The sequence below is a fragment of the Microtus ochrogaster genome, chromosome 1 (assembly GCF_000317375.1).
Source record: "Microtus ochrogaster isolate Prairie Vole_2 chromosome 1, MicOch1.0, whole genome shotgun sequence".
NCBI classification, from domain to species: Eukaryota; Metazoa; Chordata; class Mammalia; order Rodentia; family Cricetidae; genus Microtus; species Microtus ochrogaster.
Window position 1 is genome coordinate 12046993 of NC_022009.1, and position 13957 is coordinate 12060949.

Sequence of the window (13957 nt, forward strand, 5' to 3'; positions counted from 1 at the left end):
CACAGCTCACACCCATCACAGCTCACACCCGGCACAGCTCATACCCGGCACAGCTCACACCCATCACAGCTCACACCCGTCTCAGCTCACACCCGTCACAGCTCACACCCATCACAGCTCACACCCGACTCAGCTCACACCTGTCACAGCTCACACACTGCAAGCTTGGCCAGCGCCAGGCTCTGGGCCCTCATCTCCCACACCTCCATGCAGTTCACTTCTCTCTGCTAAGGTGAAGGCGGCACTCCCACAGATGACACGTCACACCACCCTGCCTGTCAGCTCCCCTCTGAGAGGGACAGCTGGCGATCAACAGTCAACAGGGGTGGGAAATTGTATGAAACCCTTATGTCTAGTGATTAGTGGGGAACTTCTGTGGTTCTTTAGGCCCACACTGTCTCCAAACGGGTATAGCGCTCAGGAGCTGAGCCTTGGTTCTGCCTCCTGGGGTATGTGTGTGTGTGTGTCATTCCTTATATGGAGCCAACAGGTGAACCGAAACAGGAAAAAAAAATGTGCCTTCCTCACTGATTGGGCAGATAAACATGACAGACAACATGAAGGAAAGAGCACGTGTCCCACATTTACCCGCCAAAGGGACGGGGGGGGGGAGGGCTTCCTAAAGAAGGAAAGGATGGGGTCCCAACACTTACCCACTGAAGGGACCAAGGGGTCTTTTCACCGAAAATACACCATTTGGGGGCGCTGTGAGGAGAGCCGCGAATAAGGAGGGGAAGATGACTAGAACCTGTGCCAGGCAAAACACAAAGATTACAGCCACAAAGAAAAAAAAAGACTATGACCTGGTGAGCGCCACGTATTGCTGGAGGTCCTAACGTCTTCCATGGGGGAGGGGGTGAAAAGGCGCGACGCTAACGACCGCAGACAACAGGGAAAAACTTATACACCCTCCCAGCACCCAGGCTGTGTGACAGTTGACAGTTGACATCTCATGCTCGTCCCTCATTGGCTAGGCACGATCAGGACCTCTGACAGCACCTGTTAGCACCCAGGAAACTCTGCTTGGTAACTCCTTACTGGCTAGGCACAGACAGGACCCTTGACAGCTCCAGGCAGACTCCAGGTTGGCTCCTTTTGGTTTGGTCGACCTTATCTTCCTACACAACATGACTTACAAGGGTTAAACCAGAACATACTAGTATTTATTACTTAATGGCTATATCATTTTTAAAAACCATTTATTACTACCACAGTCTGTCATAATTGCACGTTATGAAATATTTGAGTTTGGTGACTTGTCTGACACCATTGCAAAGAGATAAAGACATCTAATGAAAGTAAAAAGTAAATTCTTTAAAAACATATTTTACATTACATGTATGTGGTTGTGCACCACATGTGTTCAGTGCTTATGAAGACCAGAAGAGGGCACAGGATCCTCTGGAACTGGAGTTGCAGATGGTTTAGTTGCCATGTGGGTGCTGGGAATTGAACCCTGGTCCTTTAGAGGAGGCAGTCAGAGCTTTTAACTTACTGAGCCATTGTGCCAGCTCCCAAAAGTAAATTCTTACAAAAGAAAGAATCAAATCTTGTTCTCGTCCCATGTCTGATAAAATAAGTAGCTAACAGGTATCACACACAAATTATATTTAAAACAGCTTTATTTCCACAGACTGTAGCACAGAGGTGATAACTGTTTCAATCATCAGTAGCTGTAAAAGGTTCGCTCTGCAGTGCCCAGGGCCCTCCACCCTTCCTCAGTCATCAGGAACTGTAAAAGGTTCGCTCTGCAGTGCCCAGGGCCCTCCACCCTTCCTCAATCATCAGTAGCTGTAAAAGGTTCGCTCTGCAGTGCCCAGGGCCCTCCATCCTTCCTCAATCATCAGTAGCTGTAAAAGGTTCGCTCTGCAGTGCCCAGGGCCCTCCACCCTCCCTCAGTCTCGTTTCTTGCCCACAGGAGAGAGACCTGTCCTGTTTAATTGAATTGCACTCAAGCAATGTGTGTGGTGACATGTGAACCCCAACGGAGAACCCTTCCTTTATCAAATTACCTTAGCAAGAATACTGATCTATAGGTAGGCTCTCACTGTGTAGCTCTTGCTGGCCTGGAACTCACTGGGTAGACCAGGCTGGCCTCAAACTTAAAGAGAACCTCTTGCCTATGCAGCCAGAGTGTGTGCACCATGCCAGGTGGCAAGGGCATTTTAAATACAGATGCTTGGTCCTACCCTTCCTTTGTCCTAACCTTGTTCTCCCAGGCTAGTCTGTCGTCCTACTTGTCATCCTCAAGGTCCTCAGGTTCTGACCTCCTTAGTTTTCTCTCTGCCCCTACTCATTTTTACTGTGGCCCTTCTCCTGCCTCTGACATCCTAAGCTCTGGGCTGGCTGTTCCAGGGACTCTGAGACCTACTAGTCATGTGCTTCTGTTACTTGCTCCCAAACCTTGCTTTCCCTGCTCCTTGGGTCTAGTTCTAGGAAAACCCTTACTATTGGCTAGGAACTCTTTATACCTATTCTTCCTTTCTGTTTTGTCTCTTTGTACCAACATAAACAGCTAAAAAGCCTTTTCACTGTCTTGAGTTCTCAGTGGTACCTGAGTGCTCTTCCTCACAGTTTGTCAGCCTGATTAGATTAAGAGATGCCTGAGGGGATTGGTGGGGGTGGTGCACTTCTGGATATATCTGAAAGAACATTTCTAGAGATGATTATGACATGAGGGCTCTGACTTAATGAGTGCATTAATCACTTCATGGATTCATAAATGATGACATTTGGAGGCTGTGAGAATTGGGGTGTTGGGGCCTCATTGTAGGAAGTAGGTCATAGAGGGTGTGTCCTTGGGGGCTGAGTCTTGCCACTCCCACTAATTATATTCCTCTTATTCCTCTTTTCTTGGCTCCCCGGTTATATGGTCATATTCTCTCCCCTTCTCTCTCTCTCTCTCTCTCTCTCTCTCTCTCTCTCTCTCTCTCTCTCCCCGTCCTTCTCCTCCTTCTCTTCTTTCCTTCCCTCCTCTCCCCTCTCTCTCTCTAAGGTGAACGTTCTCCAATGCTTGCCATGCCAGCCCTCCTCACCAAACCCCCACTCCCACTTTTCTTTAATTTGGATCTTCCTCCTCCCTTTGTAAGCACACTAGAATCCGAGCTTAGCATTGACTATGGTTTTCATTCTTAGATGATTTCATTTACCAGGTAGGTCTCCCACCTCTAGCTAGACTTTGGCATTTATATTCTTAAGTATTTTTTTTAAAGAATCTTTTTTAGACATTTATTTTATTTTATCTACATATGACTTTTTCCTGCATATTTGTATGTGCCTCAGAAGGTATCAGATCCCCTGGAACAGATGTTGTGAGTTACCGTGTGGTTGCTGGGAACTGAACTCAGGTCCTCTGGAAGAGCAACAATTGCTCTTAACTGCTGAGCCATATCTCTAGTCCCGAGTCTTAAGTTGTTTTTTTTTTTGTTTGTTTGTTTTTTTTTGTTTTTGTTTTTTGTTTTTTCGAGACAGGGTTTCTCTGTGGTTTTGGAGCCTGTCCTGGAACTAGCTCTTGTAGACCAGGCTGGTCTCGAACTCCCAGAGATCCGCCTGCCTCTGCCTCCCGAGTGCTGGGATTAAAGGCGTGCGCCACCACCGCCCGGCTTGAGTCTTAAGTTTTGTAAAGAGAAAAAAAGCCCAAGTATTGTCTTTTAATTTCAAAAGCTGAGGGCAACTACAAGACACAGATTTGCAAGAACGCAGAACATTAAATAGTCTATTTTCCAGCCCCTTAGGAGAGGGATGACCTTACTCATAAAGGAGCTCAGGGAACTAAAGTCCTGTTCGGGGCATGAGAGCACAGTGGCATCCCTACCTGTTTCCTCCTTGCTGTTTCTCTCTGTATGGCAGAATCCACCACGTGCAATAGGAGCTGAAACAACAGACACTTACCTTTCCAGCCTCTGTCACAGCCAAAATGATTTTCACCTCTGGTAGAAAGAGGATGAGCCAGGCATGATGGTGCATACCTTTAGTCCCAGTACTTGGAAAGCAGAGGCAGAAGGATCTCTATGAGTCTGAGACGAGCCTGGTCTTTATAGTGAGTTCCAGGATAGGGCAGCCAGGGTTACATATGGAGACCTTGTCTTTAAAAAGAAAAAAAGGGAAGAAAGAAAGATGGAAAGAAAACCCTCGACCCGCCTGCTTTTTTAATGTGATCATGTAGAGATAAAGAGGCCCTGTGCTGGCTGGGTGGTGGTGGCGCACGCCTTTAATCCCAGCACTCGGGAGGCAGAGGCAGGCGGATCTCTGAGTTCGAGGCCAGCCTGGTCTAGAAGAGCTAGTTCCAGGACAGGAACCAAAAAAGCTACAGAGAAACCCTGTCTCAAAAAATCAAAAAAAAAAAAAAAAAAAAGAAAAGAAAAAAGGAAAAAAAAAAGAGGCCCTGTGCTGCTGCAGCCCTGTTGTGAAGAGGCCGCTTGTTTGTTCCCAGGTGCTCAGAACCGAAATAATCACCCAGAAACTTCATTAATTACAACACTGCTTGACCTATTATCTTATGCATATTTCTAGCTCACTCTTATCTAAATGAACCCATTTCTATTATTTTATATTTTACCATGAGGCTTGTGGCTTACTGGCAAGGTTCCAGCTGGCAGCTTGCATCTTTCCCCTCTGGCAGCTACATGGCATCTCTCAACTCTGCCTTCTTTCTCCCAGCATTCAGTTTAGTTTTCCCTACCTAGCTCTACTCTACCCTATCACAGGCCAAGGCAGATTCTTTATTCTTTAACCAATAAAAGCAACACATATACAGAAGGACGTCCCACACCACAGTCCCATTGTGGTGGTGAAGACAGAGACTGAAGCTGGCAGAGTAGGAAGATAGTGAGACTCTGAGTCCTCACTGGCTTTGCTAAATCAGCTGCGGGACCATTCATTACCTCTGGATTCCTTGTTACGTGAGATACGATGCTCTTCTTGTCTAAGCTACTGCTGTGTTGTCACATGCAACTGAAAACGTCCTATGCTCGAATAGAGAGAACTTTTATTCCACGGCCAAGGGGAAGCAGTAAACCTTCCAGTTAGGCTGTGAGAAATGAGATCCGTTGGCACACTACACATTTTGTTGGCCCTCTGTGCAGAGGTCCCTTCACCACGTGCCAAAGGAATAAGAAACACTCGCTTGACAATCAGTGTTCGATCCCTGGGACCAATGTGGTTAAAGGAAAGAACTGACCACCACCAACTGTCCACTTTGGAGGTGGGTGACAGGGCAGGGGGCAGTAGTTGTCACGTTCATGAACTGTTAAGTGTCCATCCACGACTTAGATCTCCATGATGTACTGGGTGTGTCCGACATTTCGACACTGACATGATGTTATTATCTACACAGTTCATGCCTCACACACACACACACACACACACACACATACACACACACACACACACACCTCTCACATTTTAAGTCAGTTTACAGTTTTGTGTTTGGCCACATTCATAGATAACTTTGGCTGAATGCAGCCTATGGCTGTGTGCTAGACACTACTATAGACAGGAGTCATCATACCTGGTGCCTTCTGACACACCCCGATGGTACTCAGTCTTACCCCCTCCCCCAACCTCTCAGGGAAGGACGAGTTACCTCAGATGAACCTGAATTTGTGGAATTGACTCTAAAGCGAGGGAAGTCAAGCTCCCCACAATAGGTGAAATGGGCACTTGGGTCAGGAGGTTAATTTGAATATATAAAAAACAAATCATTTTTTTCTTGACCATATTTGAATGCATGGATTATCTAACTTGTAGAACAATCATTTATCCCAAACAATAAACTTCATTTCAGCCCTGACCTCTTGACACTCTCTTGCTTCACTTACTGCCGAGCATTTTGAGGGACTGTCATCCTTGGGGCTGCCCCATCTTTGAAGTCCAGTAGTTCCTTAACGCTTTCTAGCTGACATTTGACCCCACTGCCCTACATGTTACTTGTGACACACACACAGACTTTGAGTCATCATTATCCTTATAATTCAGAAAAGTACTTCGATTAATGAGTAAAGAACTTCATCAATGTCCTTCCCTTTTGAGCCAAACCCATCTCTCCATCTTGTCCCCCAAAACAGCTTAACTTCATGGTTTTCGAACTTCACATAGGTTCATCCTCCTTGAGTCTTTTTTAATACTCTATTTCAAGGTTTTGTTGTTGTTTTGTTTGGTGGCCTACCATACAGGGTTGTTATAACTAAAACATGAGCCTGGTGTCTGTACTCTTAACTTTAAATGCACTTGAGAATCGCATATGCTATCAGCAGATTAAAAGCGACCTCCGAGGCCAGCGGTGTGGCTTGTAAATGTGGCTCACCCCACAATGCTGACTCCCTAACCTGCACCCTCTGGACTGGTCGGAAGATTCCTCTGCTGGTCTCCTGTACCTTCCTTTGCTTGCCTGCTCAAATGGGCAGCTGCTTCTCACTCTGCCTTACTCCTGAATCTTGGTGCACAGTCATGCCTGGGATAATGGCCACTGGTGTCTTTACTGTTTGGGCTAGCTGAACAGCCTCGCATGGACCAAATACATCATGCCTGCAAAAACAAACAAACAAACAAACAAAACCAAAAAAACAAATGGCTTCCTGTGCATGCACTTTAGGCTGTGTGTGTGAGCCACTTGATGCTTCCCCATGTAGGATGTGGTGGTGGCTTCTCATTCGCCACTGTTCCCTAAATATAGCAAGAACCCCTCGGTAATTAGTTTCCAGCCTTCAACGCAATGGACGGCATACGATGCCCACAGGTAGGCTCATTTGAAGGACTTTTTAACCACGATGGCCCTTGAGGCAATACCATCTGACTTTCTCATTGAGCTGGTCCTTTAATACAAGTCATCCGACAAGCCTGTGAGCTGCTCCACAATTATCCACCAGTTAGTTGCCCATCCGGTTCACATACAATTAGTTAATTGGCCATTTGTTCACTCGTTAATTCACACAGGTTTCCAGTTATAAAGCCATCCATTAACTCATCTAATAGCTATCTGAGAGCCTCCTAAACGCAGGGCTCTATTTCACCGTGGGGACAAAACAGGGGAAGGAGAGGAGCACCTGGTGACTCTCAGTCCTCAAGCCCTGGAGGCAGCTGGGTGATTCTTGGTGCTCTCTCCCACCTGTTCCCCAGATTTGTTCCTTTAAGCTGGGGCTCAGGGTCTGCCCTGCTGGAAAGAAGCGCCAGACCTGGAGGAATTGAGGCAAGAAAACAAGTGTGCAGCGGGCGAATAGGGCGGGCAAGGTATCTGGAGAGGAGTGGGCCAGGTTGCTGGCTGCTTTGTCTTTGGGAGGGATGCTGCTGCGGGGTGGGCAGGGCAAGGCAGGGCAGGCCAGGCTGCTGACTGACTGGGCTCGGCTGGGGTGTAGGGACGCCGGCGGGGGCGACCACGGGGAGCGGGGCGGCGCTGCGGGGGCGCGCAGCGGGAGCGTCTGTGCGCGTCGCGGGTCCCCGAGCGCGCGGGGCCTGCCAAGAACGCGCGCGGCCGGGCGCGGCGTGGGTAGCCCAGCCGCGGGCGACCGCCCCACAGCCCCTGACGCGACCATGGCGACTGACAGTAAGTGTGGGGGCCCCGGGGGAGGTCTGGGGACCTGGGGTGGCAAGTTCTTCTCCCGCGCGCTCCTGTCTTTGTGGCAGGCTCGCTGGAGCAGCGTCTGGGTACCTCATCTCCGGAGCGGGGCCCTGGCCACCATGCCCATCATCCCGTGTTACCGGGCAGGACAGGGGAGGCCAGGAGGTCCGCGGGCCTCTCAGGAGGGATGCGGCACCTGACTGGAGGGGACACTTGATGCAGGGAATACAGCGGGGCTGGGCCTCAGAACCCTTTGGGGACTGACTCTAGGCCCAGAGCTAGCTTTTAGGGAGCCCAGTATTGGGGCTTTGTGAGTTCAAGGTTCCTGGAGTTCTGAGTCAGACTGGCACGCCCTCCTCCTGCTGGATGGCCCCAGTGGGCTCTGTTCCCGGGCCCTTAAGCCAGAGACCTTGTCTGGCTGCCATGAATGTGAGGGGCGTGCAGGGAGGGAAGGTTGAGATCAAAGACTGGAAGTGTTGGAAGGCTCTGGCTGGCCTACTGTTCTTGTTGTTTTTGCTGTTGTTTTCGGAAATTAGGATTGCTGCAAAGAAAACTAATTAAATGTAGCTGGAGCTTGACCTGTTGGTGAAGCACAGAGTAGAACATTAAATCATACAAGGTCTATCAGGTGTTTAGCATAAAAATCAACCAGTAGAGATCAATCCTTTTCTTGTTCTCAGTTCTGCTTGTATATCCAAAAAGTGTAGTCATCTGGGGAGAGAGAGTCTAGGGGAAAGAAATGATAGATTTAGGTTTTTATTAGTAAAGTAAGGAATAATTACACTTGGCCTTGTTTGTATAAATGGTAATGAACAAGTTCTAGTGTTACAGAGCTTCTGTCTTCAAGTAAGGGGCGACAGGTGAGAGGCAGGTGGGGACATCATGGCCTCCTTAGGACACCTAGGCACAGTTTGCCTTAGTGTTAGCTGATTGCTTTTATTCTACTTTTCTCGTCTCCCTCCATTTCTCCTTGAGGGAAAAACCAGCTGTAAAGCCAGGGAAAGTCCAGACTGTTGGATGCTAGTGATTCCTGGAAGGAATCCAGAAGGACCTTCTCTGTGAACACAGCGTGTGAGTATATGCACAACACAGAGATGTTGCAAAAATATTTGCCTGGCAAACAGTCTCACACACAAATAGGATGAGACCCAGAGAGAATGCCCTTGTGTCCAGAGAGCTCATAGCTTGAAGGGCGGTTCCCAGAGATGCAGGGAAGTCAGAGCCTCAGGTGGTTCCCAGTAAGTCATTCTGAAATGGTTAAGCAGCTAGGTTTGTTTTGTAAGTGGTGGTATTCAGTGATCTCTTGAGCTGTAATGGGTACTCCAGATAATTTGGTGTTTTGAGAGTGAGATGTCTCTCCGGTTTTCTTTCCTTTATGGCATTCGTTGCATTATTAAGACTTTTTATCATGGCTCTTCATTTTTGAATTACTTGTGGCCTGATGTTTTGGGAGTGTATTTGTATGTGTGCATGTTCATGTGTGTTCTTTTGAGAATAAGCTTCCTTGAGGGACCAGAGACATGGTTCTTCAGTTTCCATCATACATGTTGGGTTGCTCATTGTCAGCTGTAACTCCAGCTCCAGGATGTCCCATGCCCTCTTCTGGTCTTTGGGGGTACCTTTATCATCTGCAAAGACTCTCTCAGATATACATGCACACACATGTAATTTTTTTTCAAGACAGGGCTTCTCTGTAGCTTTCTGTCCTGGAATAGCTCTTGTAGACCAGAATTGCCTCAAACTCAGAGATTTGCTCTTTTGGTTGTTCTTGGTCTATTGCAAGAATGATCTCAAGTCATTTTTGCCTGGTCTCGTGCAGAAGCTTATTGCTGCCAACCCATAGGCGATCTTCCCAGTAGCCTTTCCTTCCCTTCCACGTTTCCCCAGCAACCTGCCGCTTCTTTTATTCTCATCTTTCCTCTTCCATCAGCAGTTTGGACTCTGCTCAGTGTGGAGGAAGTGAGTGAGCCAGGGTAGGAGGAGGTAAGCAAGGCCTGCCCTAGCAGGTAAAGGTGGGGGTTACTGCCAGACAAGGGCTTGACATGTTCTAGTACAATGTGTAGACTTTAAAGGAAAGTTGCCTGAGTGAAAATAGACTCATTCTTGAGTAAAATTATCTCCAATCACAGTAATTATTAAAACATTTACAAATGATGGTGACTAAAATTGCAGGCAAGGAGAATTACAACCTACCTGGAAACTTAGACTATTTGTTGGTGTCTTGAGAAAAACACACCATGTCCTAACACACACCATCAATAACCAGTTCCAGCCAGGAATCACCTGTGGTTCCTGAACTAGCATGTAGAAAGCTGGGGAGGAGCAGTGGGCTGCTAGTTCTGTATCAGCTTGACACAAGCTAGCGTCGTCTGGGAGGATGAAACCCTAATTGAGAAAATGCCTCCGTAAAATAGCACTGTAGGGCATTTTCCTAACTAGTGATTGATGTGGGAAGGCCTGGCCCATTGTGTGTAGTATTCTCCTGAGTCGGTCCTGGGTGCTAGAAGATAGCAGGCAAAGCAAGCTATGAGGAGCAAGCCAGTAAGCAGCACTCCTTCGTGGCATCAGCTCCTGCCTCCAGGTTCCTGCCATGTTGGAACATATATATATGTTGATTTGTATTCTAGTAATTCTGGACTAGTATTTTAGAGTTTAATTTTTGAAAGACTCACAGATTGGGGGCTAGAAAGATGGCTCAGTGGTTAAGAGCACTGGCTGCTCTTCCAGAGAACTCAGGTTCAATTCCCAGCACCCACATGGCAGCTCACAACTGTCTGTAACTCCAGTTCCAAGGGATCTGACACCCTCACACCAATGCACATAAAATAAAAATTAAATAAATTATATTTTAAAAGTTCATTAAAAAAAAAGAAAAAGAAAGACTCACAGTTATGGATTCCTAACTTTCGGTCGGCATGATAATGTTAGCTCTTTATTATGGAAAATATTATATGTGCTGAAATATATTGGAACCCCATGTACCCGAGTACCCCAGCTTTAGGAAGTATCTTGTTACATCCATTGCTATGCTCCTAATTTAATACAGGTGTTTTGAAAACAAGTCCAGGCATGGTTACATTAGCAGTGGAGGCTTTAGGGCACCTGTAGGCACACTTCCTTCCTGTGTTAAGTAGCAAATCAGTAAATGGCTTTTAGGACAGTGTCACATACTAGCAACAAGAGTCTGGGGAGTGTGTTGGCATGGCATATATGGGTTATGTTCAGGTTTCAGCGTAGTTATCAGCAATGTAGAAGGAACGCTCTGAGAAGTTCCTGGTTCTTATCTTGTTCTCTAAACTTCTGCTTTTAAAACCAAGAATGAAATTCCAGAAAAAAAAAACATGAAGAAGGTATGGAGACAATATTCTAAGCTGATTAGTTCAGTTGATGTTATATTAATAAAATGTTTTGGGAGTTAATCTGATATATACATTTTCATACTATTTTGAGGTGAGTCCTACTTGTTTTACTTTCTTCTTGGCGTTTTGAATTGGTACACACACTGATAGTTTCTCATGACTGACTTGGCTCTAAATGCATATAGAATGAGTCCCACATGTTTTATAACAGCAAGGGGCTGGCTTTCTCGGGAGGAATCGTCCTGAATATAGTGGATTTGCATACGTTTACTCGTAGGTCATTCTGTGTCATTTAGCCACTAATTGCTATGTAACATCATGTATTGATAAACACATGTCCGAGATTCCATTTAGCAATGGAATCTATCTATGGCTATCTATACAATAAAATAAAAGTAGACAGTGACAGCTCTTTTTAGTGAATTGGTTCTCAATCTTTCTAATTCTCTGACCTTTTAATCCAGTTCCTCATGTTGTGGTAACCCCCAACAGTAAATTTATTTTCATTGCTATCTCATACCTGTAATTTTACTATTTCTATGAATCATAATGTAAGTATGTGTGTTTTCTGATGGTCTTAGGCAACCCCTGTGAAAGCCGCCGTGACCATAGGTTGAGAATTGATGTTCTAGAGGATGCGGGAGGTATCTGAAACACACTGAAGATCTGCACGGTTATCGTCCTATTAAGAATGCCGCACATCTTATGGTAGGGGTTTACAGTTGTGGATGGATGCCATCTCTTTAGAAGATAGATCTCTTCTTAAAATTGACTATCGATTTCTAGGGTTTTTTAGCAACATAGATTTTCATGTTGTCAGAGTGTGATATCCTTGGATTCTAATTTTAGGAATGCAGAAAGTCACACTTTGTAGTTTGACTCAGAGTGCAGTGAAGGTTAAGATTCATAAAATGATTTTATCCACCCTATATGGAAACTACCCTGGTTTATGTCAAGAGAACACTCAAAACATAATCGACCAATCATGCCTGGATTTTCAGATCTGCAATTCAGGCATCTTAGAAGCCTGGATAATGAGTGTGGTGCAGGGGGAGGGACCTCTGCTTGGTTTTAGAGGTGCCTGAGCTGTGTACTCTGGCTTTGCCACTCAAAGTGGCTTGATGATTTCTGGTAAATTACCTTCCTAGAAGATATTGCTTACTCCACTCCTGGGGACTACAAGAAGCAAGCGAGATGATGCTCAGCTCCTGTCACATAGTAGGACTTAAATAAATATTCTTTTCCTTCCTACAAGATGCCTCCCATAGCTTATAGTCAATTTCACAATAACAAGCCAGAAATAGGGTACCGAGTGATTAATTCTATTATTGTGAAGAATATAAAATGAAGACCAAATGTTCTGTTCAGAAATGTAAGACTCAAGAACGAACCACGCAAGGTGCCGAGGTCTAGATTTTAAATAGAAGCATTAACCTAGAGTTGTCTACTCTCATGTTAATTGGTTTGTGTAAGTAAGCTTGTGTGTATTGTGTGTGCACTTGCTGATGGACACAGATGCTAGTGTCCTTGAAAAAGCTGAGTGCTGGGCTGAGAGGAGCCACAAGTTCTGAAAACTTTTATGCTGATTTGAAGATGGTGATCTCTTCAAACTTGTGGCCCAGCCTTCATTTGGGTGTAGCTGATGGGTACCATAGGACTGGATGGGTTCTGCTTCAGGGTACCTCCCCAATTCCATACCACCTGTTTCTGGTGTTTCATAAAAGCCCCTCCAATGATGTTGGTAACATGAGGAATGGTTACTTGTCCCATTATCAAGCATTACAAAGGCTGTATCTTCTAGTATGTACCCATATGACCTTATCTGCTTGATACCTCCCCTGGTCCTGACTTGTCCTTCTAGGTCTTGTTTCTGAGAGCAACCCATCTCTCCTTAGAATGTGGCTCTGGCAGGCCCTGTCTTCACATTCCTAGCCCCCCCTTCATGCTTGAAATCTGTATCCCCAATCTGCTTTCTTCTTTGGTTTTGTGCTTCCTTTCTTGTTTTGATAGACACATGTGGACTATCTTCTCAGCTTTGCAGAGTGCCAGTAGCTCGGCTGCCATCAGTCAACCCTCCCCTGACTCTCCACAGTGAGCAGCAGCGAGCACCGCCCTCTACTCCAGCAGCCTCCCCTTGCAATGTGTTTCACAATTGATCAATTCGCATAAAAATCAACTCTTCGATTTTAGTGGTGATAATTCAAATGAAATAATGTTTTTCTACATTGTTATTTTTCTTTGTGCTTACATTGAGCTTGTCACCTAGTGCCGTATAAAGAATTTCCACAGGCGTAGCAGCTTAAAAATAGCAGATCTGTTAGCTCACAGCTTCGTAGGTCAGAAATCTGCAAGGCTGTAGTCAAGGCCTCAGCTAGGGCTGTGTTCTCACATGAAGATTTGACTGGAAAGGTTCCACTTCTGATACCATAAGAAACTGGCATGATTCGGATTATAGGCCAAGGGACCAAAGGCCTCAATTTCTTACTGGGTATTGGCTGGAGGCCACCCTCAGATCCTTCCTATGTGACTTGTCCTAGCAGACAGTCATTTATTTCATCCTGGTAAGCAAGTGAAGGGGTGTTGGGGAGACGGCTCAGTCGGTCAAGTACCTGCTTCATATGCACGAAGATTTGAGTTTGGATCCCTAGTACCTGTCTAAAAATCTGGGTGTGCTGGGGAGCACCCATAGTTCCAGTTCTGGGGAAGCAGAAATGAGGATGATCCCTACAGTTTTCTGGTCAGCCAGTTTAACCTAATGAGGGAGATCTAGGTTCAGTGAGAGACCTTGTTTCAAAAATTAAGGTGGACAATAATTGAGGAAGACATCTGGCATCAACCTCTGGCCTATGGACTACACACACACATGCATATACATGTACACATGCATACATGCACATGATGTGGGAGTGATTTCTTATTAATAAAGAAACTGCCTAGGCCCATTTCATAGGCCAACCCCTAGGTAGGCGGAGAAAACAGAACAGGATGCTGGGAGAAAGAAGCTGAGTCAGTGAGTCGCCATGGTTCTCCCACGCCAGACAGA

At 46.0% G+C, this 13957-nt stretch overlaps 1 protein-coding gene across 1 annotated transcript in view; it reads left to right on the forward strand.

Annotated features, from left to right (window-relative positions):
* Positions 1-7437: 7437 nt before the first annotated feature.
* The window catches only part of Syt16 (synaptotagmin 16), a 264439-nt gene continuing 257919 nt past the window's right edge, over positions 7438-13957 (forward strand). Inside the window, exon 1 of the mRNA XM_026779436.1 lies at positions 7438-7540. Within this exon, the coding sequence (XP_026635237.1) occupies positions 7528-7540 (13 nt within the window). The 5' untranslated portion in view covers positions 7438-7527. The remainder of the gene's footprint in view (positions 7541-13957) is intronic.